The following is a 26,815-nucleotide window of genomic DNA, read 5'->3' on the forward strand; positions in this document are numbered from 1 at the left end:
CAAAGTGCATTTATTATCAAAGTATGTATCCACTACACAACCCTGAGACTCATCTTCTCACAGACAGTCACAAAACACCAAGGAACCCATTCAAAGAATCAACATCAAACCCCCTTCCCTCCCCACGCCAAAAAAAAACAAATTGCCCCCCTAGCATGCAGAATAAAGTGTAACAGCGGGGGTGCAGACAATAAGGTGCAAGGTCACGATGAGTTCGATTGTGAGGCCAAGAGAATCCATTAACTATAGACCAGTTCTACGTTGATGGTGGGGAGAGTTTTAGGATGAGTCAGGAAAAGAATTCGCTATTAAGCATTGAGAATTTATTTATTTTTGCACTGTTTCAGACTTGCGCCATTCTTATTTTTTTGGTGCATCTATAGTTGGGCCAGCCTCCCCTCCACGGATTCGGTCTACACTTCTTGCTGCCAGCATTATTAAAGACCCCCATCCACCCTGGACATTCTCTCTTCCCCCGCTCCCCTCGGACAGAAAGTACAGAATCCCACCAGGCTTGACAACGGTATCTATCCTGCAGTACAGTGACAGACTCCTAACTGCCTCAGTCAGGCACCCAGCAACAAAGGCTCCCCCTCTCCCCTCGGACAGAAGATACAAAAGCACGTGCCACCAGGCTCACGGATTGCTTCTCTCCCACTCTTCAACGGACCTCTAGTACAAGAAGATGGAGCTTGACTCACAATCTACCTCATTATTATCTTGCACTTATCGTTTACCTGCACTTCAGTAGCTTTTACACTTTATAAAACCATAAGATATCGGAGCAGAATTTGCCCCATCGAGTCTGCTCCACCATTTCCTCATCACTTCCCTCTCAGCCCCAATTTCCTGCCTTCTCTCCATATCACTTCATGCCCTGACTAATCAGGAACCTATCAACCTCTGACTTAAATATACCCAATGACTCGGCCTCCACAGCTGCCTGTGGCAACGAATTCCACAGACTCACCACCCTCTGGCTAAAGAAACACCTCACCTCCGTTCTAAAGGGACATCCCTCTGTTTTGAAGCTGTGCCCTCTGGTCCTAGACTCCCCCACCGAAAGAAACGTCCTCTCCACATCCAGTGTATTTGGGCCCTTCAACATTCGACAGGTTTCAGTGAGATTCCCTTCTCATTCTTCGAAATTCCAGCGAGTACAGGGCTAGAGGTCAAAGTTTAACAGGCAACTTTGGCTGCAGGATTATTTTGAAAAGTGCATTTCAGAGTAAATTTCATTATCCAAATACATATATGTCACCATATAGGCATCCGTTAATCTCACGAGACCATGGATTTGCACCTTGGAAAGTTTCCAGGGTGCAGGCCTGGGCAAGGTTGTATTGAAGACCAGCAGTTGCCCACGCTGCAAGTCTCCTCTCTCCACGCCACCGATGTTGTCCAAGGGAAGGGCATTAGGACCCATACAGCTTGGCACCAGTGTCGTCGCAGAGCAATGTGTGGTTAAGTGCCTTGCTCAAGGACACAACACGCTGCCTCAGCCAAGGCTTGAACTAGCGACCTTCAAATCACTAGACGAATGCTTGTATATGTCACCATATACAGCCCTGAGATTCATTTTCTTGTGGGCTTACTCAACAAATCTATAGAATATTATCTCTAACATGATCAATGAAAGATCAACCAGAGTGCAGAAGACAACAAACTATGCAGATGCAAATAGAAATAAATAATGAGAACATGAGATAATGATACTACTGGTTTCCCTTAATCTAATGGTGATTTGATTGACATAAACCGTATGCAGGACAAGCTTTTCACTGTGTCTGGGTACAAGACGACTGACTGCTCAAGTGAGCGAGGGATTTGATCACGTCTAACAATGAACCGGTCTGATGAAAGGCCAGTTGCAAGGGGAACGGGGAGGGGGATCCTCTCTGTACTGTGTGTATGGGTGGGTGGGACAAGGAATCGTACCCCCTCTCCTCTGACCCTCTTCCTTTTGTCTTGCAGGGGCCGGAGGATGGGTGGACGTTGCTGCTGTCACCACCGTGGGCGGGCCCACTGTGCTGGGCTGCTCCTCCTTCCAGCCAAGCCACCGTCGGACGCCCTCTGAGGCCGAGCGATGGCTGCAAGAGGTGGCAAAGGCAGCCCGGGCCCAGCAGCAGCCGGTTTCTGTGCCAGTGGGGCCTCCTGTCGTGCCTGTGGCCCTGGACGCGCCCACCGGCCTCTTCGGTCCACCGCCCCTGCAGCCGGCCTTTGTGCCCATGGCAACCTTCCCGCCACCAGTTGGGGGGCTGGCCAATGGCCTGACGTTCCCCGCCGCTAGCGTGCCCGTGGTGGGCATCACCCCCTCGCAAATGGTGGCCAATGCTTTTGGCAGCGCCCAGGTTTCGCACGGCTCGCAGGCTTCCAGCGTCAAGGTCCCCTCCTTCCCGCCGGCCTTTGGGCTCACCTCCTCCTCCTCCACTCCTACTGCCATCCTCCAACCCACTGCTGCCCGGCAACCCAACGGCACGGGGGCTGCCATCTCCTGCCAGCCAGCCGCTGCTGCTTCGCTAGGCCAGGGACCCTGGCTGCCCGAGAACCCGGCCCAGGAGGCCGACCGCTTTGAAGCCCAGTGGGCCGCCCTGGAGTCCAAGAGCCAGCCGCGGGCCACCGCCCTGCCCACCAACCCCTTCACCGCCGACCTGCAGAAGACCTTCGAGATCCAGCTCTGAGAGAGGCCCCGGCCCTGCCGTCCGAGCTGCAGAACCACTGAGAAGGAACACTTGGAATTTCCTCCCACCTCTCTGCGCCAGGCGCCCATCGAGAGAAGGCCAGCCCCACTGTCTGCGCCCCCACCCCCTCTGTGGAAGGTCCAGTACAAACCTTGAGCTGTGGGAGGAGACCCACCCCACCCACCCCTCCCTCCGCTTCTCCTCTCCCTCCTCCCCCCCCATCCCTCCTCCCACCCTCAAGTATCCCTTCTAAATAGTGGCCTCACTGTAGTGAGAACGTTGGGCACACCCTTGGAATCTGCGTGGGAAGCTTGATCCCGGCTGGGCAGCAGCAACTGCAGCTTCCCGCTTCTCCACGCCCACCCCCCATTAGCTCCGCCATTCTGGGAACCGGTGGGCTGGGATTCATGCACTTAGACAGAAGCCTAAGTCTTTCCTTCCCTCCAAGCCCTGCCCCCACATTCTTGCACCTTACTGCAGAAATCTAGACAATTCTGTCAGCTTTGAAATTTCGCACAAAGAGAGAGCTTATTTTCCTCTTTAAGCCCTCCTGGTGGCTCTTTTAATCCTTTCAAAGAATTTTAAAATCCAGATCACATGCTGCCAAGTTAACTGCCTACCAAAGGCCCGATCTGAGCTGAGCAGAGCCAGGTGATTTCATTGCAGTGTATCCTAAGTGTGAAAGGGTTGAAGTTAGGAGGGAAGTAGAGGCTTCTGGCCTGTTGGCTTGTGGTTGTACATCCACTGGCTTTGGAGCTAGGGTTATCTGCTGGCAGGCTGGGGGTCTCCCATGATAGTTCTCCCAGGAGACAGGGCCAAAACAGAAACGGGCAACCAATTTCCTTGTGGCTGTTTCTTTGGGATGAAAACAGAACATTGGAAAGGCTCGGTAACAGTGGGAAAGATGAAAGACCATTGTCCTGAGCCGAAAACTCTGCTTCTGTCCTACACAGATGCTGCCTGATCTGCTAAGTATTTCTGGCATTTTATTTCAGAATCTCAACATCTGCAGATTTGCTTTTTGATTTTCAATTTGCATCTTTGAGATTTGGCCCAAGTTATCTCAGCCTGATTTGGTCCGGCCTGGTGATGCCCACTGAAGTCCAAACATGCAGGTAGCTATGGTGATCACAGATTTTGACCTCTGAGGCAGGAAAGTATATGACACTTTTCCTTTAAAATTAAGATAGTGTAGAGATATTCTATATTCTAAGGTATTTTGGTAAAAATATATATATTTACTAAGGTTTTTGACTTTTTTTTTAAAAAATGACTCTCAGAGAAAACTTGACCACAACATAAGTATGGACTCTCCAATTTCTGAAAAGCTATGCAACTGAACACTAGACATGGGAGACCAGCATGGAAAGCCTCAGTCCAGTCCAGGGACCAGAAAGGCCCTACCTTCCTTCTAGCATCCTTCCTGCTCTCAGGATGTCCAAAAGCAGCCAACAGGAAGCCTGGTTGTTACTGTAAGGTGGGTGGTTGGTTGAGTGGAGATGGTAGAGAGAAGGCCTGTGGTTTTTCTCCCCTCTAGTTTTGAGGAACGTGCCCATTTGCTGTTCCCTCCTCAGCCAATGCTTCACCAAGGCTTTCCTCTACCTCACAGAGTTAAAATAGTTCACTTGTTCCTCCACCGTCTCTCGTTACCCCCGAATGGACCATAGTGTTGTGACAGCAAATGGCCTTACTTAATCCACTGTTAGTTTAATCATCGAGATCAAATTCCCCAGCCAGGGGTGATAAGGAACACTTGGCCAGACTTCGAGTTAGACAATAGACAATAGGTGCAGGAGTAGGCCATTCAGCCCTTCGAGCCAGCACAGTTACTCCCTGCTGATGGATCTCTCTTTATCTACTAATCCTTGGGCTTCCTCTGAGAGTCAGGAATGATGAGCAGAATTCCAAAATTTCAGTGTATTTTAGAGTACAAATATTCAAATAAGAGCCAATAAACGACGCTAAAGGGTGTGAGACAAAGGAATAAGGATGGCACCTCAGAAAAATCCATCACTTTAATAGATAAGGGAAATTCCTTAGATAGGAATAAACTAGTTAATAGGCTACACGACTAATTACATCATGTGGGTAATTTTTAACCAATAAAAAAAAATGAGAAAGGTGATAAACCGTTAATTTAGCTGCTATACCGTTTTCTGCCAGTGAGTGTGAAAAATACACGAGTTTGTTAAAAAGTACAATTCTTATAAAAAGCATTATTTTAAAACAACAGTGGTTTCCAACACTGCCAAAACAAGGACCCTTGTAATTGAGGGAACAATGTGGAATTATGTGATGCAAACTCCACTCAGAAACACAATAGAATCAACAGAAGTCCTTATCCAAACAGGACAGACATCAACCAATATACAAAAGACCAAAAACAGTGCAAATATGAAATGAAAGAGAAAGATAATAAATCAATATGCAACGAATAGAATAATTATAATGCCTGTTGTCATTACATCAAGAGAGGTTCAGCTCACCCCAAAGGAAATCCAGATGTGAATCCGATTAACCACCCGTTAGAGTAGCAGCCCTGTGGTCTGAGATGGTGTAACAGCCCAGGCAAGGAGATGATTCTTAAGGGGCATCTCATGGGAGGAGAGGTTTAGAGAGTGAATTTTCTAATTGTGGAGTAATACTGCACATTACAGGCCCCTCGGTCCACAATGCTGTACCAGCCCTGCTCATGATCAGCCTCACCCTTCCCTCCCACACAGCATTCCATTTTTCTACCACCCACGAGTCTATCTAAGAGTCTCTTAAATGTCCCTAATGCCTCCATCACCACCCCTAGCAATGCGTTCCTTGTAAAGAACAATTTCCGTATACTGTACTTTCCTCCAATCACATTGAAATTTTTCCCACTCATATTAGCCATTTCAGCTGGGGGAGTCTCTGTCTGTCCACTTGATTTCTTCCTCTGTCAAGTCATCGGAGGTGAACAGATTTCAGACGACTGGGGATGATGAGAACAAGAGGTAGAAGAATTTAAAAGCAAGAATGAGAATTTTAAATGGTTTAGACCATAAGACATAGGAGTAGAGTTAGGCAATTTGGCCCATCAAGTCTGTTCCACCATTTAATCATGGCTGATCCTTTTCTTTCCCCCCTTCTCAGTCCCACTCGCCAGTTTAGGAAAATCAACGGGCAGCTCTGCTTCTTGGAGTTCAGTCTGGGTTCATTTTAAGCTGAGGTTTGGTGTCCAGGCTGTAGGTGATGTTGTGAAGGCCCAGGCAGGAGCAAAGCCTTGGGACATTCTCCCCTTCCCATGACACTTCCTCCTTCCTGATTATATTGCACAATTGAACATTCGCATTTTCCTTCCGTTTAATAATTTACAAGCCCTCTATTAGAAGCAATTTCTTTTGCCTGATGAATATTGATGAGGAAGTTAATAAGACCGGTTGCCATGGTTACAGTCTACTGTCTGCGTAGGCCAATTCCTTGCTGTAATGTTTACAGGGGCAGCTTGTTGGCTTTTGTTCAGTGGAAGAATTGCCTGTTAATGTTTGTGGCAGCCAGTCAGTTGCTCCTGGTTCATTTCCCAGCCCCTGCTAACCGGCCTTGATGCCTGCTCCCAATACACTGCCTTTATTTATGAGCAGACTGGGAGAAAATGAGGAGGAGGCAGATAAGAATTTGAAAGATCAGTGGGTGGGGATTAAGGGATGTGGATTTCGAGGAGGCCTGGGGCAGATCTGTCACACGTACCTTGAAAGGCCAGAAGGGCCAAGTGGCCTCCCCTACTCCTAGAACAGCACACACCAATCGGCTGGAAGGACTCAGCCGGTCGAGCAGCGTCTGTGGAAGGAATGTCCGTTGGCCTGGCCGTCAGTTCCAGATAGCAGTCACTCGCTGGGACAAAGAAAAACTTACCCCTCAATTCCCCTTCAGAGTTCCTTCATCTCACCGGAAATCCAAATCCTTTTATTTCAGTACCCCTAGCATAGGGAAACGTCTCTGACTATCCATCTAATCTAAAGATTAAGATTAGCTGTATTTGGTACAGTGAAGTGAACCGTTTCCATCAACAGCCAACACAGTCCGAGGATGTGCTAGGAGACGGCCCACATGTGGCCATGCTTCTAACATAGTATGCCCATAATTTATCCCAACCTGGGCAAACGTGGGAGGAAACCAGACCACCCGGAGGAAACCTACACAGTCATGTGGGCTCCTTTGAGGTAGCGGCGGGAATTGAACTTGGGAGGCTGGCACTGTAAAGTGTTCTGCTAACCACTACACTGCCTGACATCTTGTGTCAGATCACCCCTCAGCTTCCTGGGCTCTGGGAAAGACGAGCCCAGCCTCATTCAATCTCTTCACGACTGTTTCCTATTGCCTTCTTCTGGGCAGTGTCCTTACAAGACGGATGACCCCAGCCATTATCAATACTCTTCAGAGATTGTCTGCCTGGTGTCAGTGGTCGCATAACCAGGACTTGTGATGTGCACCAGCTGCTCATACGACCATCCACCACCTGCTTCCATGGCTTCACGATCGGGCGGCTAAGCAGGTGTTGCACCTTGCCCAGGGTGACCTGCAGGCTAGCAGAGGGAAGGAGCGTCTTAAACTTCCATTGGTAGAGACACATTTCCACCCCAGACTAATTCAATGCACCTTCACTTCATAACCAAGCTCTAGTAGAACTCTGGCTGCTTCCAATAATTTCATACCTCCCCTGATAGCGCCCCCTACCTGTTGCTGATGCCACACAAACTTCTTAAATAATTATAACCACTTATAGTTTATAAATCCATATTACTGTTTTTTTTAAAGTACAAGTAATATATTGCTTTAAATTAATTTTTTTTTAAAAGACCTACCTTTACTAAAGTCACACATGATCAGCCACTGAAAGGTGGCATCTGGGTGTAGTTCTAAAGTGAAGGCAGCCAGCGGCCTGCATTGTTCCGGGGTTTGGCACAGAGGCGTACATTGGGGGGGGTGGGGGCAGCTGGACTGAGGGGGAGAGGGTTGTAAAAGTTCAGGCGCTGGGGAGAGGATTCCAGAGGTTGAGATGCAGGTTACCTAGGGGTGGCCAGGTGACCTGCCCAGAGAAAGGCCATTAAGGTACAGGAGCAGAGTTAGGCCTCTCAGCCTGTCGAGTCTGCCATTCTGTCTTAGCCTCGGGGGGCTTTTCCCTCTGCCCTCTGTGTCCCCGTCAGCAGGCAGTTCACAAAGTGCTGCTGCTCGCATGGATGTTCTGCACAGCTGTTTTGTCCTTCTGTATCATCCTACCACCCCTCTCCCCCCCTCCTCGCCGCCCTTCCGGCCAACCATGTCCCTCTCTACCCTCCCAATCAACCGTGACCGTCCCCCCTCAGCACCGGGAGGGACAATGTGAGCCAGATCCTCCCTCCCATCCCGCCTAGGTAGCGCTGACCCATCTAGGAAGTGCCCCGATCCGTCCTCAGTGCTGTGAGGGGTGGCGTTACTCCTGTCCTGGCAGAACGCGTAGTTCCCACTGGCGAAGTGGGACACAGCAGGACAGGGCATACCAGGCGCGGCGTGGGGAGCATCTTACCCGTGGGACTGACGTGGAAGCGCAGAACCCATTTGCCATCCGATATTCCAGCCCTGGAGAAGAGGACATGTATGTTGGGGGGGAGGAGGCAGCGGAGGAGAGAGAACAGAGGAGGCCAGTTCAATGTGACACCACCCTGTTTTCAAAAAAAAACACAAAACTATTCCTAGTTCGATTCCGGCCATTGGCGGCGTTGAGAGTCCGTCCAGAGGAGAGGATTCTCTAGAGGTCCAGTCAAGGGATACCCCGGTTTCCCATGCCTTATGTCTTAATATTACCTGGCGGAGATAAGGGAGCTTTTGGTAAGCCAGGATCTCAGACCCACCTGTGTTACGTTTCCATGCATGGGGAAATATTGCATTGTGGGGTTTTAAATTAATGCCAAATTCTTATTTTATATGTATTAATATATATTTGAAATAGTTATTGTTTATTAAGCTCAAAGTAATAGCAATCATCATCAGAACCAGGAGGTGAGTTCATGGCAGGAGTTCAATCTTTGAAGATAGTCTCATCTTTTGGGAAATTGTCTGGTTCACCAAGAAATGCTCTGACCTCTATACACTACCAGGGTTTACAATTAGGGCCGGGACCAATCACCCATCGTGTCTGCCTGCCAGTGCTTCACCCTCTTACAGACAGGATGGTGGGACCAAAACTCCTCGCTCCATCCCCAAATCATTTACCTTGTTTTGACTTGTCTCCTGTCCTTCTCCAAGCAATTGGGTGGCATTTGTGTCAGTGTCCCTGGGCTGGGCTGTTTCTCATTGAGTTAATAGAAACATAGAAACATAGAAAATAGGTGCAGGAGTAGGCCATTCGGCCCTTCGAGCCTGCACCGCCATTTATTATGATCATGGCTGATCATCCAACTCAGAACCCAGCCTTCCCTCCATACCCCGTGACCCCTGTAGCCACAAGGGCCATATCTAACTTCCTTTTAAACATAGCTAATGAACTGGCCTCAACAGTTTGCTGTGGCAGAGAATAGAGTCATAGAAAAGTACAGCACAGAAATAGGCCTTCAGCCCATCTAATCCATGCCAAAACCATTTAAATGGTCTACGCTCAGTAACTTGCACCGGGACCATACCCCTCCACACCCCTACCGTCCATGTACCTATTCAAACTATGCTTAAATGTTGAAATCGAGCTCGCATTCGCTACTTGTGCTGGCAGCTCATTCCATTCTGTCAACGCCCTCTGAGTGAAGAAGTTTCCCCTCCTGCTGCTCTTTAACCTTTCCCCCTGAACCCATGGTCTCTAGTTGCAGTCCCACCCATAATGGCAAGTTGATCTGCAACGACTTCCAATGGCCCTGTGGAATCTCCGCAATTAAATAAAAACCTCTCCATCCTTGCAGATCCAAATCCTGTCTGGTTCCAGTTGGAAGGCAGCTTTGTCCACATCTCCTCCCACCCCCTCACACTGCAGCCTCCCTGGTACCATGCAGGAATAAAATTCCAAATAGAGTTCTCCACTCAAATGATGGACGCAGAAAATACATTCAATATGCAGATGGGTATGTGGCTCAAATCCGTCTTCTCCCTCATTCACAGCACATCTCTCATTCAGATTCACATTTATTCAGCACTTGTACATCAAACCCTACAGTGAAAGGCTTCATTTGCATCAACAGCCAAAGCTGGGCCGGGGGTAGCCCAGAAGTGTCACCGCACGTTCCAGCATTGACGCAGCTTGCCCACAGTGTTCGGCAGACCTCCAACCCCAGGCGAAACAAGCCTGCTTCACCCTCCCACCCAGTCGCACTCACAGTCCGTGGCCCCGGGACTCGTCAGGCACTTTATTCTGCGCCCTCCCCAATGCCCCTTCCGCCCTACAACCTCCTAGGTAATTGACATTTGGAAATTCGCAGTCCTCTGTGCCGTTGCTGTGCACTGCAGAGTGCTGGAGATGTCCCTCAGAGTTGTTACAGGACTGTGGGTGGAGAGGGGATGAATTTTCACTCCCCCATTCCCCAAATTCACATTCCTTTCCATTCATCCCATCAAGTCCATGCCCACTCTCAGAGCAATCACATTCAGCTACTAATTCCCCCCACCCCACAAGATATATTCACTCACCCACACACTGGAATGTGCAACAGTACAAGGCTTTCTGCCGTTGATGTTGTGCCAACCTTTAACCTGCTCTAAGGTCAATCTGACCCTTCCCTCCCACACAGTGTCCCTTTTTCTATCATCCATGTGCCTATGCAAGCAACAGCAAAGCCCCAAAGAGAGACGATGGTCTACAGTCCATCAGAAGCTAACTGTTCATTCCGGCCTTCCTCAGGCTCCCTCTCTCACTGAGAAGGGAGGGACGGATGTCACTCCTTCCACAGCGAGAGGAGGGGCAAACAGTCGCTGTATTGATGTTACAGTCACAGTCTGAAGCCTCGTCTTTATTTCAGGTTCCCTGACTTGAGAATTGGCACCAAACTCTCACTCCCCATCGAGAGAGGGAGAGAGAGAGAGAAATTGCTCACCGAGCCCTCTCACTGTCAAATGCCACACCACTTCGATTGGGACGACTTACTAGAACTAAAACACGACTAAGCCAAGAGTATCGCCAGACAATTTTTCAAAATGTACTATCGGTGAATTCATGAAGATATTTAAAATCCTTTAACCTCTTAGTATTAGCTTTACTTGACCATACCTTTTTTTTTGTTAAAAATGACCAAGTACTGTATTTAAGGGCCTGCAAATCCACTTGCTGTTAATCTTCAGTGGTGGACATGGCCCATGTCATATTATGGGCATCTGTACCGGGCTTTGTGTTTAACCTGTGGATATGTTCCAATAAACTGATTTACCATACAACACTAACTCCGTGTCTGTGCTGGCTTCATCGTTAGCTCTTGCACCCTGGAATCAGAGAGAGAGAGAGATGCGGCATGGAATTGATCCCACATCAACTATTGAGTCCTCATTTCTACACACTTACCTTTAACTGCTTTCTTTTCCCTCAATCTCGATTCTACCACTCACCTGTGCACTAGTTATAGAATCATAGAGCACTACTGTGAGAGACAGGCCCTTTGGCCTATACTGAATTTTGTATCTGCCTGCTCCCATCGACTTGCACCAGGTCCATAGCCCTCCCTATCTCTCCCATTCATGTACCCAGCTCTTAAATGCTGAAATTTAACTCCCATCCACCACTTCTGCTTTCACACTCTCAGATGAGGTTCCTATAATCATATAACAATTACAGCACGGAAACAGGCCATCTCGGCCCTTCTAGTCCGTGCCGAACTCTTACTCTCACCTAGTCCCACCGACCTGCACTCAGCCCATAACCCTCCATTCCTTTCCTGTCCACAGAGCTATCCAATTTAACTTTAAATGACAACATCAAACCTGCCTCAACCACTTCTGCTGGAAGCTCGTTCCACACAGCTACCACTCTCTGAGTGAAGAAGTTCCCCCTCATGTTACCCCTAAACTTTTGCCTTTTAACTCTCAACTCATGTCCTCTTGTTTGAATCTCCCCCACTCTCAATGGAAAAAGCCTATCCACGTCAACTCTATCTATCCCCCTCATAATTTTAAATACCTCTATCAAGTTCCCCCTCAACCTTCTACATTCCAAAGAATAAAGACCCAACTTGATCAACCTTTCTCTGTAACATTAGGTGATGAAACCCAGGCAACATTCTAGTAAATCTTCTCTGTATTCTCTCTATTTTGTTGAGATCTTTCCTATAATTTGGTGACCAAAGCTGTACACAATACTCCAAATTTGGCCTTACCAATGCCTCGCACAATTTCAACATTACATCCCAACTCCTATACTCAATGCACCGATTTATAAAGGCCAGCATACCAAAAGCTTTCTTCACCACCCTATCCACATGAGATTCCACCTTCAGAGAACTATGCACCATTATTCCTAGATCCCTCTGTTCTACTGCATTCTTCAATGCCCTACCATTTACCATGTATGCCCTATTTTGATTAGTCCTACCAAAATGTAGCACCTCACATTTATCAACATGAAACTCCATCTGCCATCTTCCAGCCCACTCTTCTAACTGGCCTAAATCTCACTGCAAGCTTTGAAAACCTACTTCATTATTCACAACTCCACCTATCTTAGTAGTAAGTAGCATACTTACTCATCCAATTTACAACCCCATCATCCAGATCATTAATGTATATGACAAACAACATTGGACCCAGTACAGATCCCTGAGGCACACCACTAGTCACCGTCCTCCAGACAAACAGTTATCCACCACTACTCTCTGGCATCTCCCATCCAGCCACTGCTGAATCCATTTTACTACTTCAATATTAATTTCTAACGATTGGACCTTCCTAACTAACCTTCCATGTGGAACCTTGTCAAAGGCCTTACTGAAGTCCATATAGACAACATTCATCGTCAACTTTCCTAGTAACCTCTTCAAAAAATTCAATAAGATTTGTCAAACATGACCTTCCACGCACAAATCCATGTTGACCGTTCCTAATCAGACCCTGTCTATCCAGATAATTATATATACCATCTCTAAGAATACTTTCCATCAATTTATCCACCACTGACGTCAAACTCACAGGCCGATAATTGCTAGGTTTACTCTTAGAACCCTCTTTAAACAATGGAACAACATGAGCAATACGCCAATCCTCCGGCACCATCCCCGTTTCTAATGACGTTTGAAATACTTCTGTCAGAGCCCCTGCTATTTCCACACTAACTTCCCTCAAGGGAAGTTCCTCATAAATATTACAAGTTTCACCTTTAACCCATGACCTCTAGCTCCAGTCTCACCCAGCTGCAGTGGGAAAACCCTGCTTGCATTTACCCTATCTATACCCCTCATAAATTTGAATACCTCTATTAAATCTCCTCTCATTCTTCTGCGCTCTAGGGAATCAAGTCATATCATAGCCATAGAAAAGTACAACACAGAATCAGGCCCTTCAGCCCATCTAGTCCGTGCCAAACCATTTAAACTCCTGTATTAGGAACAGAACCCTCCATACCTGCCCTCCCATCCATGTATCTATCCAAATTGAGCTTGCAGGCACCACTTGAACTGGTAGCTTGTTCCACACTCCCACCACCCTCTGAGAGAAGTTTCCCCTCGTGCTCCCGTTAAACTTTTCACCTTTCACCCTTAACCCATGACCTGTTGTTGTAGTGCCACCCTATTCAACCTTTCCCAATAACTCAAGTCCTGGCAATATCCTTGTAAAGGGTTCTTTGTACACTTTCAATCTTTCAATTTCAGGCAAGACTGGGGAGAGTAAAAAAAATGTTTTGTTAGACCATAGAACATTATAGCATTGTATAGGCCCTTTGGCCCATCACACTGTGCTGGCCCTAAAACCTGTTTTAAGATCAATTTAACCCTTCCCTCCTATATTGCCCTCCATTTTTTCTGTCATCCATCTGTCTGTCTAAGAGTTTCTTAAATGTACATAATGTAACCGCCTCTACCACCACCCCTGGCAGGGTGTTCCACACACCCACCACTCACTGTGTAGTCAACTTACCTCTGACATCGCTCATATGCTTTCCTCCAATCATCTTAAAATTATGCCCCCTTGTTTTAACCATTTCCACCTTGGGAAATAGTCTCCACTCGATCTATGCCTTTCATCACCTTGTACATCTCTATCAACTTACTTCTCATCTTCCTTCACTCCGAAGAGCAAAGCCCTCGCTTAGTCAACCTATCTTTGTAAGTCACGCTCTCTAATCCAGACAGGATGTGGTAAATCTCCTCTGCACCCTCTCTAAATCTTCCACACCCTTCCTATATTGAGTCCAAAGGGCCAGTACTATGCTGTTATGTTTGATATTCAGGAAACTCCCTGCCCTGATCTACCCCTCATCTACCATATTCTGTGAAATTTGCACTGCCCCAGATGTTCTTTGCACCCACCCCCTCTGTTCAGAAGATGTTTCTATCCAACATGTTCCATTCTGCTCCATCTTGGAATGTTTTCCTTGTCATTTGTCTCCAACCCAAGCTATTTCCTGGATTTTCCAATTTGCAGAATTCCTATTGGAATCTGTTTACGGGTTTCCTGAGGTCAAGTTGATACACGTGGTATTCTTCTAGTCAACACGGATCTCGCACACACAAGAACTGCATGCGTGTACAAGTGTTCGTGAATGGTAGTGTTTCATTCAGTTCAAGTTTAATTGTCATTCAACCACAGCCAAATGAGACAGCGTTACCCCGGGGTCAAGGTGCAAAACACAGTACCAACAGTCACACACAGCACAAAGCACACACAGGATAGCAAGCACAAATGGTCTACACAAAGCTTGCACACTCAACAAGAACTGTTCTTGAATGCACGTGCTAACATGCATTTGTACACTTGGCACACACACAAGTGCTCACACAGGCACAACTGCACGTTCTTACACTCCTGCACACCAACACTCAAGGATCAACTTTACTTGCCACATACATTTACATGTATTAGGAAATTACTGTGGCGTGTTGGTGAGGGTGCAGCATGCAACACAAAATGACATTCAACTATTATAAAGAATTATATAAAACATAAATTAGTTTAAAGTATGGATGTGGAATAAATTGTGCCCAAATACCAACATGTATTTACAGTGTAAACAGCTTTATAAAGAGTGGTTTAAGATGTTTACAGTGCAATGTCTGGGGTAGTAGGTAGAGAGGTATGGAGAGATAACAAGAATGGTTGATCAGATTAACTGCCTAGGGGAAGAAATTTAGAAGATGATGTGAAGTTTTTTTTTGTTTTAACTGACTTTAGGTGCTTTCCAGAAGGGAGCTGTTTCACTACTATCAGCCATGCAAGTCCTGGATTTACCGACTTGTTTTCAATGGCAAATGCATTTAGATTAGATGAGCTTTATATGTCACATGTATATCAAAGCGTACAGTGCTGCATCAGTCCCCAGCACAGTCCGGAGATGTGCTGGGGAAAGCCCACAGTTTCACCTTGCTTCTAGTGCTGACATAGTGTTGTAACATAAACAGAGACACTGAAGCTAGTGGATACAGAAATGTTTTCTTCAAAAAAATGAGACACTTGGAGGAAGCGGCCTCCTGGCCCAAAATTACACAACATTTTTATATGCTACGGATCAAAGGTAACAGCCGGACAATTCTATGTATCTACAATGCTTCCTTTGAATTAGATATAGTCTTCACACACCTCCTTCTGCACCCCCTCACTCCAGACACCCAGAATGAATGTCAATCAGCATTGTCTGGTTTGCAATTAACTCCAGTCTGCAGCTCCAGGAAAGCTATTGTTCAGAGCTGCATTTTAAATTTAATTTGCAATCCACGTTCAGGTCTGAAGATTGGTCGGCTGGTGAAGTAATATTTGTTGTATACCCTAACTCCAGGAGAATACGCCCTAACACTAGCATGCCCACAACTTACTAACACTAACTTATGGTTCAGCTTAGTTCTTTAGAGTATGGGAGGAAACCCACATGGTCACAGAGGCAAGGTACAAACGCCTTATAGACATTGTACAGTGATCGCTGGTGCTGTACAGCAATGCACTAACTGCTACAACACCATGCCACCTACATGGGCTCTCACTTACCACTGGCATTTAGGGCAGCAGTGAAGGTCCTCCATCTCTGGTGGTGTTCAGGGCTTCCTTCATCGTGTCAGTAGCTTCCTCTCGGTTTTCACTACTGTCAGTCGTACAAGTCCCGGTGGAGGCTCAGGAATACCATCACACTCAGATGCAGAAGGATTCTTCATTGCTGTTTCCATAACAATTTTGTTTTACCAGTCATGGTTGTTAGCCCTGAGCTGAACCCCCGAACCTGGATGGCCGGTGGACCATTAGGAAGTATATAGAGAAGCCTTAGGACTCACACCACCAGGCTGAGCAAGAACCATGACCTCTGTGTCTGGCGTCGAGAGAGAGCTCTATGCTGGCTGGCGTCAGGTCTTTACGCCTTGGCTCTTGGCAGGGTCACTCATGCCAAACAGGTCAAAGGGTAGAGGGCAGGATAAGAGTGGTCCTGAGACTCCACCCTGCACTTGCAAGAAGACAGTAGAGAAAGCCAAAAGGAAGCTACTGACGTGCAGGAAGCCCGGAACACTGCCAGAGATGGAGAACGTCCATTGCAGCCCAAAATGCCAGCAGTGTAGTAGGCAGACAGGTTGACATCTTAACCCCAATATCCACCGTACACACTGCCAGCACAAACACTCAGAAACTGCTCCAACGCTATGTTTGAATAGAAGAAGATTTGAATAGAGAAATCCGAAAGTGTTATTTTATATCCTTCAAAGCACCTTGCAATGGCAAGGAATTGATCAGAGTATGTGCACTTTCATACAACAGTCCTGTGTAGTACTGGCCTTTCGGCCCACAATATTGTGCTGATCTTTTAAGATTCAACGTTGCAAAGTACATTTATTATCAAAGTATGTATGCAGTACACAACCCTGACATTCGTCTTCCCACAGACAGCCATGAAACAAACACCATGGAACCAACCCATTCAAAGAAAAACATCAAGCTCCCTCCACACTCAAAAGGCAACAGAAAAAAACGGTGAAAACACAGGATATAAACCACAAAATCAAAAGACATATTCAGTTCAGCTCAGTGTTCGTTACCTGTAGGCTGCCCTGATTCAAAATTGCCCAAATTACAAACGAAAATAAAGGAGTGACCAGAAAATCTAGAAACACGTAATAACTTGAATTAAGAGTCCAATCCACATTCCGTGTCGATTAAACCTTCCTCCAGCACCTTCCCCTGGCAGCATCGTGGGAGAGAGAGACCGTCACGGGCAGACCCCTTCCCCTGGCAGCAGAGAGCGTGAAGCTGGTAAATGGCACTGAACACTCGCTTGCCCTCCACACCCACCTTGACGATTTTAATCTTCCTTGGCTCTTTATTCAGCGAGAGGTCAAGTCGATCCTGGACTGAAGCTCCATGTCCTGGGTTCCTGGCTCCATGACACACACTTTGCCCACAGCGTCGAGCTGCCCTCTCGGAGAGTGCAAGGTGCCAGATCGCCCAATTGGCTCAAAGTGTCACCATCGGAATGTAGGCATACAGGCTCCAGCAGTGGCAGAAGCACACCTGAGATAAACACGTAAAAGAAATGAAAGCAGTTGCTTCGTGAACAGTCTTGAAGAAGTTGCCTTTGATAGCAATGCTCAGCAACTCCATCTTGGTCCGGAAGCCAGAACCACTCTAAGATCAGTCTAACCTTCCCTCCCACATGGCCCTCCATTTTTCTTTCATCCATGTGCCTAAGAATCTCTGAAGTGTCCCTAATGTATTTGCCTCTACCACCACCCCGTCAGTGAACCCCACAGATTCACCACTTTCTGTGTAAAAAAAAATCCACCTCTGATACCCCCTCCCCATACTTTCTTCCAATCACCTTAAAATTATGCCCCCTTGTATTAGCCCTTTCCACCCTGGGAAAAAGTCTCTGGCTGTCCACTTGATCTATGCCTCTTATCATCTTGTACGTCTCTATCAAGTCACCTCTCATCCTCCTTTGCTCCAAAGAAAAAAGCCCTAGCTCACTCATCCTGTTTTCAAACGACATGCTCTCTAATCCAGACCATATCCTGGTAAATCTCCTCTGCACCCTCTCGAAAGCTTCCATATCCTTCCTATAATGAGGCGACCGGAACTGAACACAATACTCCAAGTGTGGGCTAATCTGCTTAATAGAGCTGTAACATTATCTCACAGCTCTTGAACTCAATTCTCAGACTAATGAAGGCCAACACAGCAAATGGCCTTCTTAACAACCCTACCGAGGGACTAGGCACGGTCACACCACTTTCCAATTCAATAATCAACCAACATTTATTAACTTAATAATAATAAAATGAAATAATCCAATAAATAAATTCCTCAACCCCCTTTCCTTCAGTTTTGGATTCACAAGATGGAGCCTGGTAAATCTCCTCTGCATCCTCTCGACAGCTTCCACATCCTTCTTACAATGAGGCGACCAGAACTGAACACATTACTCCAAGTGTGGGCTAATCTGTTTAATAGAGCTGTAACATTATCACGGCTCTCGAACTCAGTCCCCAGACTAATGAAGGCCAATACACCATAAGTTCCTTAACCACCCTTTCAACTTGTACGGCAGCTTTGAGGGGTCTGTGGATGTGGACCCCCAGATCCCTCTATTCCTCCACACTGCTAAGATTCCTGCCATTAACCTGTACTCTGCCTTTAAGTTTGACCTTTCAAAGTGAATCACCTCTCCAGATTAAACTGCACCTGCCTCTTCTCAGCCCAGCTCTGCATCCTGTCAATCCTATAACATAGGAAATGCATTTGCCAATTTGTACACAGCATAGTCCAACATTATTCAACATTGGACCCCACAACCGTTGGGCTCCTGAATCGGTGTGAGTGTTTAACTTCACTCACCTCAACACTGAACTGATCCCACAACCAATGGACCCCACATCTCATCTTCTCAGTATTATCTTCTTCATTCGCAGAGCTTGTCTTCTTTTGCACATAACACTAGACAGCAAAGATTTTGCTTCCTGAATATTTTTGGATGTATCTTGTGGATTTTGGTCTGCTGATCATGAAAATCATCATGAACAACATAGAACATAGAAGAGTATGGCACAGTAACAGGTTACTTTGGCCCACAATGTTGTGCCGAACCAGCTAAAAAGTGAATCAAAAACACAAATATCTATCTACACTAAGTCCACATCCCTCCATCTTCCTCATATCCTCATAGGTACAGCAGGCGGTGAAAAAGGCAAATGGTATGCTGGCATTTATAGTGAGAGGATTCGAGTACAGGAGCAGGGAGGTACTACTGCAGTTGTACAAGGCCTTGGTGAGACCACACCTGGAGTATTGTGTGCAGTTTTGGTCCCCTAATCTGAGGAAAGACATCCTTGCCATAGAGGGAGTACAAAGATGGTTCACCAGATTGATTCCTGGGATGGCAGGACTTTCATAAATGACTGGATCGACTAGGCTTATACTTTCTGGAATTTAGAAGATTGAGGGGGGATCTGATTGAAACGTATAAAATCCTAAAGGGATTGGACAGGCTAGATGCAGGAAGATTGTTCCCGATGTTGGGGAAGTCCAGAACGAGGGGCCACCGTTTGAGGATAAGGGGGAAGCCTTTTAGGACCGAGATTAGGAAAAACTTCTTCACACAGAGAGTGGTGAATCTGTGGAATTCTCTGCCACAGGAAACAGTTGAGGCCAGTTCATTGGCTATATTTAAGAGGGAGTTAGATATGGCCCTTGTGGCTACGGGGGTCAGGGGGTATGGAGGGAAGGCTGGGGCGGGGTTCTGAGTTGGATGATCAGCCATGATCATAATAAGTGGTGGTGCAGGCTCGAAGGGCCGAATGGCCTACTCCTGCACCTATTTTCTATGTTTCTATGTTTCTATATCCCTGTGTCTATCTAAATGTCTCTTAAAAACCTCTAATGTATTTGCCTCTACCACCAGACCAGGCAGCACATTCCAGGCATCCACCACTCTGAGTAAAAAACTTACCCCCTACATTTCCTTTGTACCAACCCCCTCTCACCCTCAATGCATGCCCTCTGGTATTAGACATTTCTACCCTGGGAAACAGATACTCTCTGTCCACTCTATCTATGCCTCTCATAATTTCTAAACCTCTATCAGATCTCCCCTCAGCCTCCAGCACTCCAGAGAAAACAACCCAAGTTTATCCAGCCTCTCGTGATAGCACATGCCCTCTAAACCAGACAGCATCCTGGTAAACCTCTTCTGCACCCTCTCCAAAGCCTCAACATCCTTCAGTAGTGGGGTGACCATAAAGAACACATTATCTCAGATGTGGCCTAACTAGAACTTTATAGAATTGCAACATAACCTCTTGACTTTCAAACTCCAAGCCTCGATTAATAAAAGCAAGCATTCCACAAGCCTTCTTAACCAGCTTGTCGAGCTGTGTAGCCACTTTCAAGGAGTGATGGTCTCTCTGCTCAGCAACACTGTTACGGATCTTGCTCACAACAGTGTACCGTCTCCTTGCATTTGCCCTCCTGAGCACGGAGAAAGAACGCTGTTAAGGGCAAGGTCCAAGGTGCAGCACCCCACATCTATCGGGGTTAAACTCCACCTGCTATTCCTCAGCCCACACCTCTTACTGATATACATTGTGCTGTATTCTTTGCCAACCTTCTACACTATCCACAACTCTTGGTATCAGCTGCAAATTTACCAATGCACCCATTTACATTTCATCCAGGTCACTTAGATACATTACACACAGTAGAGGTCCCAGTGCAAATCCCTGCGGAACTGTACTAATTACAGACCTCCAGCTTGAAGAGGTCCCTTCAATCACTTCAACCATTATCCTCTGTCTTCTACGTGCAAGCTAGTTCTGAATCAAACAGCCAATTTACCATGGACTCCGTGCATCTTAATCTTCTGGATTAGACTCCCATGAAGGACTTCGTCAAACGCCTTACTATGATGCACCATTTGAAATCGCCTATATTCGTTATTTCAATTCATATTTTAAGTCAGAATAACTGACGCTAAGATTAAGGAAGGCATTTTTTGTTGGTCCACAAATCAAACAGGTCAACAATGACAGGCAATTCTCTGGGACCAGAGAACATCACATGGAAGGCATTCAAGGATGTTGTTGAAGACTATTTTCTAACTAGGGAGTAAATTCAAAAATCCATTTTGAGATTTGGGAGTCCTTGTGCAGGATTCCCTAAAGGTTAATTTGTATGTTGAGTCAGTGGTGAAGAAGACAAATGTGATTTTATCATTCATCTCAAGAAGACTAGGATATAAAAGCAAGGATGTAACGTTGAGACTTTATAAGGCACTGGTGAGGCCTCACTTGGAGTATTGTAAACAGTTTTGGGACTCTTATTTAAGAAAGGATGTACTGGCATTGGGAGAGGCTTCAGAGGAGGTTCACGAGAATCATTCCAGAAATGAAAGTGTTATTGTATGAGCAGTGATTGAAGGTGCTGGGCCTGTGTTCACTGGAATTTAGAAAATGAGGGGAATGTCATTGAAGCCTAATGAATGATGAAAGGCCTAGATAGAGTGGATGGGAAGAGGATGTTCCTTTGGTAGGGGAGTCTAGGACCAGACGGTGTTGTTGTTGTTCAGTCGTTAAGTCGAGCCCAACTCTTCGTGACCTCATGGACCATAGGGTTTCCATGGCAAGATTCAGAAGTAGATTGCCAAGCCTTCCTTCCACCCAGATACTGCTTGGAAGATACAGATTCCACACACTTGTGTATCAACTAGTTACGTATGCAGTATGAAAATAAATAAAACAAAATATACAAACCAATATCATAGTGGCAATTTTTGGCACAAATGTGCTTAACTCCCAAACACATATAGGCTAGACCCTACATTCACATTGGTCATGAAACAATAAGGTAAGACAAAAATGAACTTTTACAATATATTGCCTTGTGGTTAAAATCAGGAGAAAGACTAACTTACTAGGCCGATAAGGGACTTCGCACAACCATGCTATCCAGTACCCATACCTTATTTGCGAAAATCTAAAGCATCCACATGTAAAACACGTCAAATTACCAATATTCTAGGTTTACAAATAAGTATAAATGAATTTACATTGATATTATCAAATATTATTTGCCTTTCCTCACCATGCCTGTGAAAGGTACTCGACATTCGTTCTAGAACACTGTAACTCTTCTCTCTACTCCACATGTGCATAATGATGTCACTGTTTTCCCTTAAAGGCGCAGGCAGCTATTTTTAGCATTTACCAGGGTGAACACGTAAGTGCTCTTTAACAATTAAAAAAAATTCAACCGTCACCTGGTTACAGGGAAACGGACCGTAAGGCCTGATTCTGCTACTATGGTCTTATGGTTTCACCATTCCAAACTCAAAACTGAATTCTTCAAACTTTCGGGCAACTCGCGACCTCAGAAGCAGCTAGATCTGCCAATCATCCATCTGGGATTTTGGCTGTTTTCCTGTCTCATTCAGTGCTCCCTGACTTCCTGGGCACATCCTACAGACCTGTTTCTGGCAGCTCACATCGTGGAGAAGTCCGACCATCATCGATCTGCATTTGAACCAACCAGATAATGTAGCAAACTCAAGTGCAGGAATCACAGAGACTTCAGCAACTCAAGCAAAACAGAAGATTTAAAACAGAAATTAAACCACAAAACTAACAAGAGCTCAGACAAACTGTACAGAAACTTGAAGAACTGAAATCACCGACGATACGCAGAAGAGCTCCGTCTGAGTTTCACCACACAAGGGACCTCAATGACCCAGCAAAGAGGGGCTGGCATCTCCCTGGATACACCCTGGAGCTCATAGGAATACAGGGCCAATCAGACAACATAGGTGGCCAGACGAAGCAATAATCCCCAAAGCCAACAATTACAATACAAGACATTGAAAATACCACGCTAACTAAATTATCCCAAATTGAATAAAAGTGATAAATGCAAAGAGAGTTTAACATAAAACATAGAAACATAGAAAATAGGTGCAGGAGTAGGCCATTCGGCCCTTTGAGCCTGCACCGCCATTTATTATGATCATGGCTGATCATCCAACTCAGAACCCCGCCCCAGCCTTCCCTCCATACCCCCTGATCCCTGTAGCCACAAGGGCCATATCTAACTCCCTCTTAAATATAGCCAATGAACTGGCCTCAACTGTTTCCTGTGGCAGAGAATTCCACAGATTCACCACTCTCTGTGTGAAGAAGTTTTTCCTCATCTCGGTCCTAAAAGGCTTCCCCTTTATCCTCAAACTGTGGCCCCTTGTTCTGGACTTCCCCAACATCGGGAACAATCTTCCTGCATCTAGCCTGTCCAATCCCTTTAGGATTTTATACATTTCAATCAGATCCCCCCCTCAATCTTCTAAATTCCAACGAGTACAAGCCCAGTTCATCCAGTCTTTCTTCATATGAAAGTCCTGCCATCCCAGGAATCAATCTGGTGAACCTTCTTTGTACTCCCTCTATGGCAAGGATGTCTTTCCTCAGATTAGGGGACCAAAACTGCACACAATACTCCAGGTGTGGTCTCACCAAGGCCTTGTACAACTGCAGTAGTACCTCCCTGCTCCTGTACTCGAATCCTCTTGCTATAAATGCCAGCATACCATTCGCCTTTTTCACTGCCTGCTGTACCTGCATGCCCACTTTCAATGACTGGTGTATAATGACACCCAGGTCTCATTGCACCTCCCCTTTTCCTAATCGGCCACCATTCAGATAATAATCTGTTTTCCTATTTTTGTCACCAAAGTGGATAACTTCACATTTATCCACATTAAATTGCATCTGCCATGAATTTGCCCACTCACCCAACCTATCCAAGTCACTCTGCATCCACTTAGCATCCTCCTCACTGCTAACACTGCCACCCAGCTTCGTGTCATCCGCAAACTTGGAGATGATGCATTTAATTCCCTCATCTAAGTCATTAATATATATTGTAAACAACTGGGGTCCCAGCACTGAGCCTTGCAGTACCTCACTAGTCACCGCCTGCCATTCTGAAAAGGTCCCGTTTATTCCCACTCTTTGCTTCCTGTCTGCTAACCAATTCTCTATCCACATCAATACCTTACCCCCAATACCGTGTGCTTTAAGTTTGCACACTAATCTCCTGTGTGGGACCTTGTCAAAAGCCTTTTGAAAATCCAAATATATCACATCCACTGGTTCTCCCCTATCCACTCTACTAGTTACATCCTCAAAAAGTTCTATGAGATTCATCAGACATGATTTTCCTTTCACAAATCCATGCTGACTTTGTCTGATGATTTCACCGCTTTCCAAATGTGCTGTTATCACATCCTTGATAACTGACTCCAGCAGTTTCCCCACCACCGATGTTAGGCTAACCGGTCTATAATTCCCTGGTTTCTCTCTCCCTCCTTTTTTAAAAAGTGGGGTTACGTTAGCCACCCTCCAATCCTCAGGAACTAGTCCAGAATCTAACAAGTTTTGAAAAATGATCACTACTGCATCCACTATTTCTTGGGCTACTTCCTTAAGCACTCTGGGATGCAGACCATCTGGCCCTGGGGATTTATCTGCCTTCAATCCCTTCAATTTACCTAACACCACTTCCCTACTAACATGAATTTCGCTCAGTTCCTCCATCTCACTGGACCCTCTGTCCCCTACTATTTCGGGAAGATTATTTATGTCCTCCTTAGTGAAGACAGAACCAAAGTAATTATTCAATTGGTCTGCCATGTCCTTGCTCCCCATAATCAATTCACCTGTTTCTGTCTGTAGGGGACCTACATTTGCCTTTACCAGTCTTTTCCTTTTTACATATCGATAAAAGCTTTTACAGTCCGTTTTTATGTTCCCTGCCAGTTTTCTCTCATAATCTTTTTTCCCCTTCCTAATTAAGCCCTTTGTCCTCCTCTGCTGAACTCTGAATTTCTCCCAGTCCTCAGGTGAGCCACTTTCTCTGGCTAATTTGTATGCTTCTTCTTTGGAATTGATACTATCCCTAATTTCTCTTGTCAGCCACGGGTGCACTACCTTCCTTGATTTATTCTTTTGCCAAACTGGGATGAACAATTGTTGTAGTTCATCCATGCAACCTTTAAATGCTTGCCATTGCATATCCACCGTCAATCCTTTAACTGTCATTTGCCAGTCTATCTTAGCTAATTCACGTCTCATACATTCAAAGTTACCCCTCTTTAAGTTCAGAACCTTTGTTTCTGAATTAACTATGTCACTCTCCATCTTAGTGAAGAATTCCACCATATTATGGTCACTCTTACCCAAGGGGCCTTTCACGACAAGATCGCTAATTAACCCTTCCTCATTGCTCAAAACCCAGTCCAGAATAGCCTGCTCTCTAGTTGGTTCCTCGACATGTTGGTTCAAAAAACCATCCCGCATACATTCCAAGAAATCCTCTTCCTCAGCACCTATACCAATTTGGTTCACCCAATCTACATGTAGATTGAAGTCACCCATTATAACTGCTGTTCCTTTATTGCACACATTTCTAATTTCCTGTTTAATACCATCTCCGACCTCACTACTACTGTTAGGTGGCCTGTACACAACTCCCACCAGCGTTTTCTGCCCCTTAGTGTTACGCAGCTCTACCCATATCGATTCCACATCTTCCCGGCTTATGTCCTTCCTTTCTATTGCGTTAATCTCCTCTTTAACAATCCCCGTGATCCCAAATGAGACACCTGCAATGCAAAGTGAAAACCAGAGCTTGTCCAAACTCAAACAGTTAGACATGAAAGATTATGAGGTGACACTGGGAAAATACAGTCCACATACTAACTAAAAGAAAATCTCTTCTTTTTCTTTCAAAAATGACCCCTAGTTGTGACAGGGGATCGCTTGGTGGCCTAGCTCGTTGGCCAGGAGGGCCCAAAAATAATTAAATCGATTTGAGTTCTTCACTTTAGTTAACGTGACAATCATTATGTGAGAGGGGATGTCATATGATGTGGGTGATCATGATCTCATGACTATGATTGTCCTCGGCGAACTTTTTCTACAGAAGTGGTTTGCCATTGCCTTCTTCTGGGCGGTGTCTTTACAAGACGGGTGACACCAGCCATTATCAATACTCATCAGAGATTGTCCGCCTGGTGTCAGTGGTCACATAACCAGGACTTGTGATCCACGCCAGTTGCTCATACGACCATCCACCACCTGCTCCCATGGCTTCACGTGACCCTGACTGAGGTGGGGGCTAGGGAGTTGCTACATCTTGCCCAAGGGTGACCTGCAGGCTAGTGGAGGGAAGAAGTGCCTTACACCTCCTTTGGCAGAGGCGTTTCTCCACCCCACCTCCCAGTGTGACAATAAATTCAGAAACAAAGGTTCTGAACTTAAAGAGGGGTAACTTTGAAGGTATGAGACGTGAATTAGCTAAGATAGACTGGCAAATGACACTTAAAGGGTTGATGGTGGATATGCAATGGCAAGCATTTAAAGGTTGCATGGATGAACTACAATTGTTCATCCCAGTTTGGCAAAAGAATAAATCAAGGAAGGTAGTGCACCCGTGGCTGACAAGGGAAATTAGGGATAGTATCAATTCCAAAGAAGAAGCATACAAATTAGCCAGAAAAAGTGGCTCACCTGAGGACTGGGAGAAATTCAGAGTTCAGCAGAGGAGGACAAAGGGCTTAATTAGGAAGGGGAAAAAAGATTATGAGAGAAAACTGGCAGGGAACATAAAAACTGATTGTAAAAGCTTTTATAGATATGTGAAAAGAAAAAGATTGGTTAAGACAAATGTAGGTCCCCTACAGACAGAAACAGGTGAATTGATTATGGGGAGCAAGGACATGGCAGACCAATTGAATAATTACTTTGGTTCTGTCTTCACTAAGGAGGACATAAATAATCTTCCAGAAATAGTAGGGGACAGAGGGTCCAGTGAGATGGAGGAACTGAGGGAAATACATGTTAGTAGGGAAGTGGTGTTAGGTAAATTGAAGGGATTAAAGGCGGATAAATCCCCAGGGCCAGATGGTCTGCATCCCAGAGTGCTTAAGGAAGTAGCCCAAGAAATAGTGGATGCATTAGTGATAATTTTTCAAAACTCTTTAGATTCTGGACTAGTTC

At 45.8% G+C, this 26,815-nt stretch overlaps 1 protein-coding gene across 3 annotated transcripts in view; it reads left to right on the forward strand.

Annotated features, from left to right (window-relative positions):
• The window catches only part of numbl (NUMB like endocytic adaptor protein), a 238,207-nt gene extending 229,209 nt beyond the window's left edge, over nt 1-8,998 (forward strand). For all 3 annotated transcript variants that reach the window (XM_063063507.1, XM_063063506.1, XM_063063505.1), the window contains one exon: nt 1,975-8,998. In XM_063063507.1, the coding sequence (XP_062919577.1) occupies nt 1,975-2,681 (707 nt within the window). In that variant the 3' untranslated portion in view covers nt 2,682-8,998. The remainder of the gene's footprint in view (nt 1-1,974) is intronic.
• Nucleotides 8,999-26,815: the final 17,817 nt, after the last annotated feature.

The sequence above is a fragment of the Mobula hypostoma genome, chromosome 12 (genome assembly GCF_963921235.1).
Source record: "Mobula hypostoma chromosome 12, sMobHyp1.1, whole genome shotgun sequence".
In the NCBI taxonomy this organism is placed as follows: Eukaryota; Metazoa; Chordata; class Chondrichthyes; order Myliobatiformes; family Myliobatidae; genus Mobula; species Mobula hypostoma.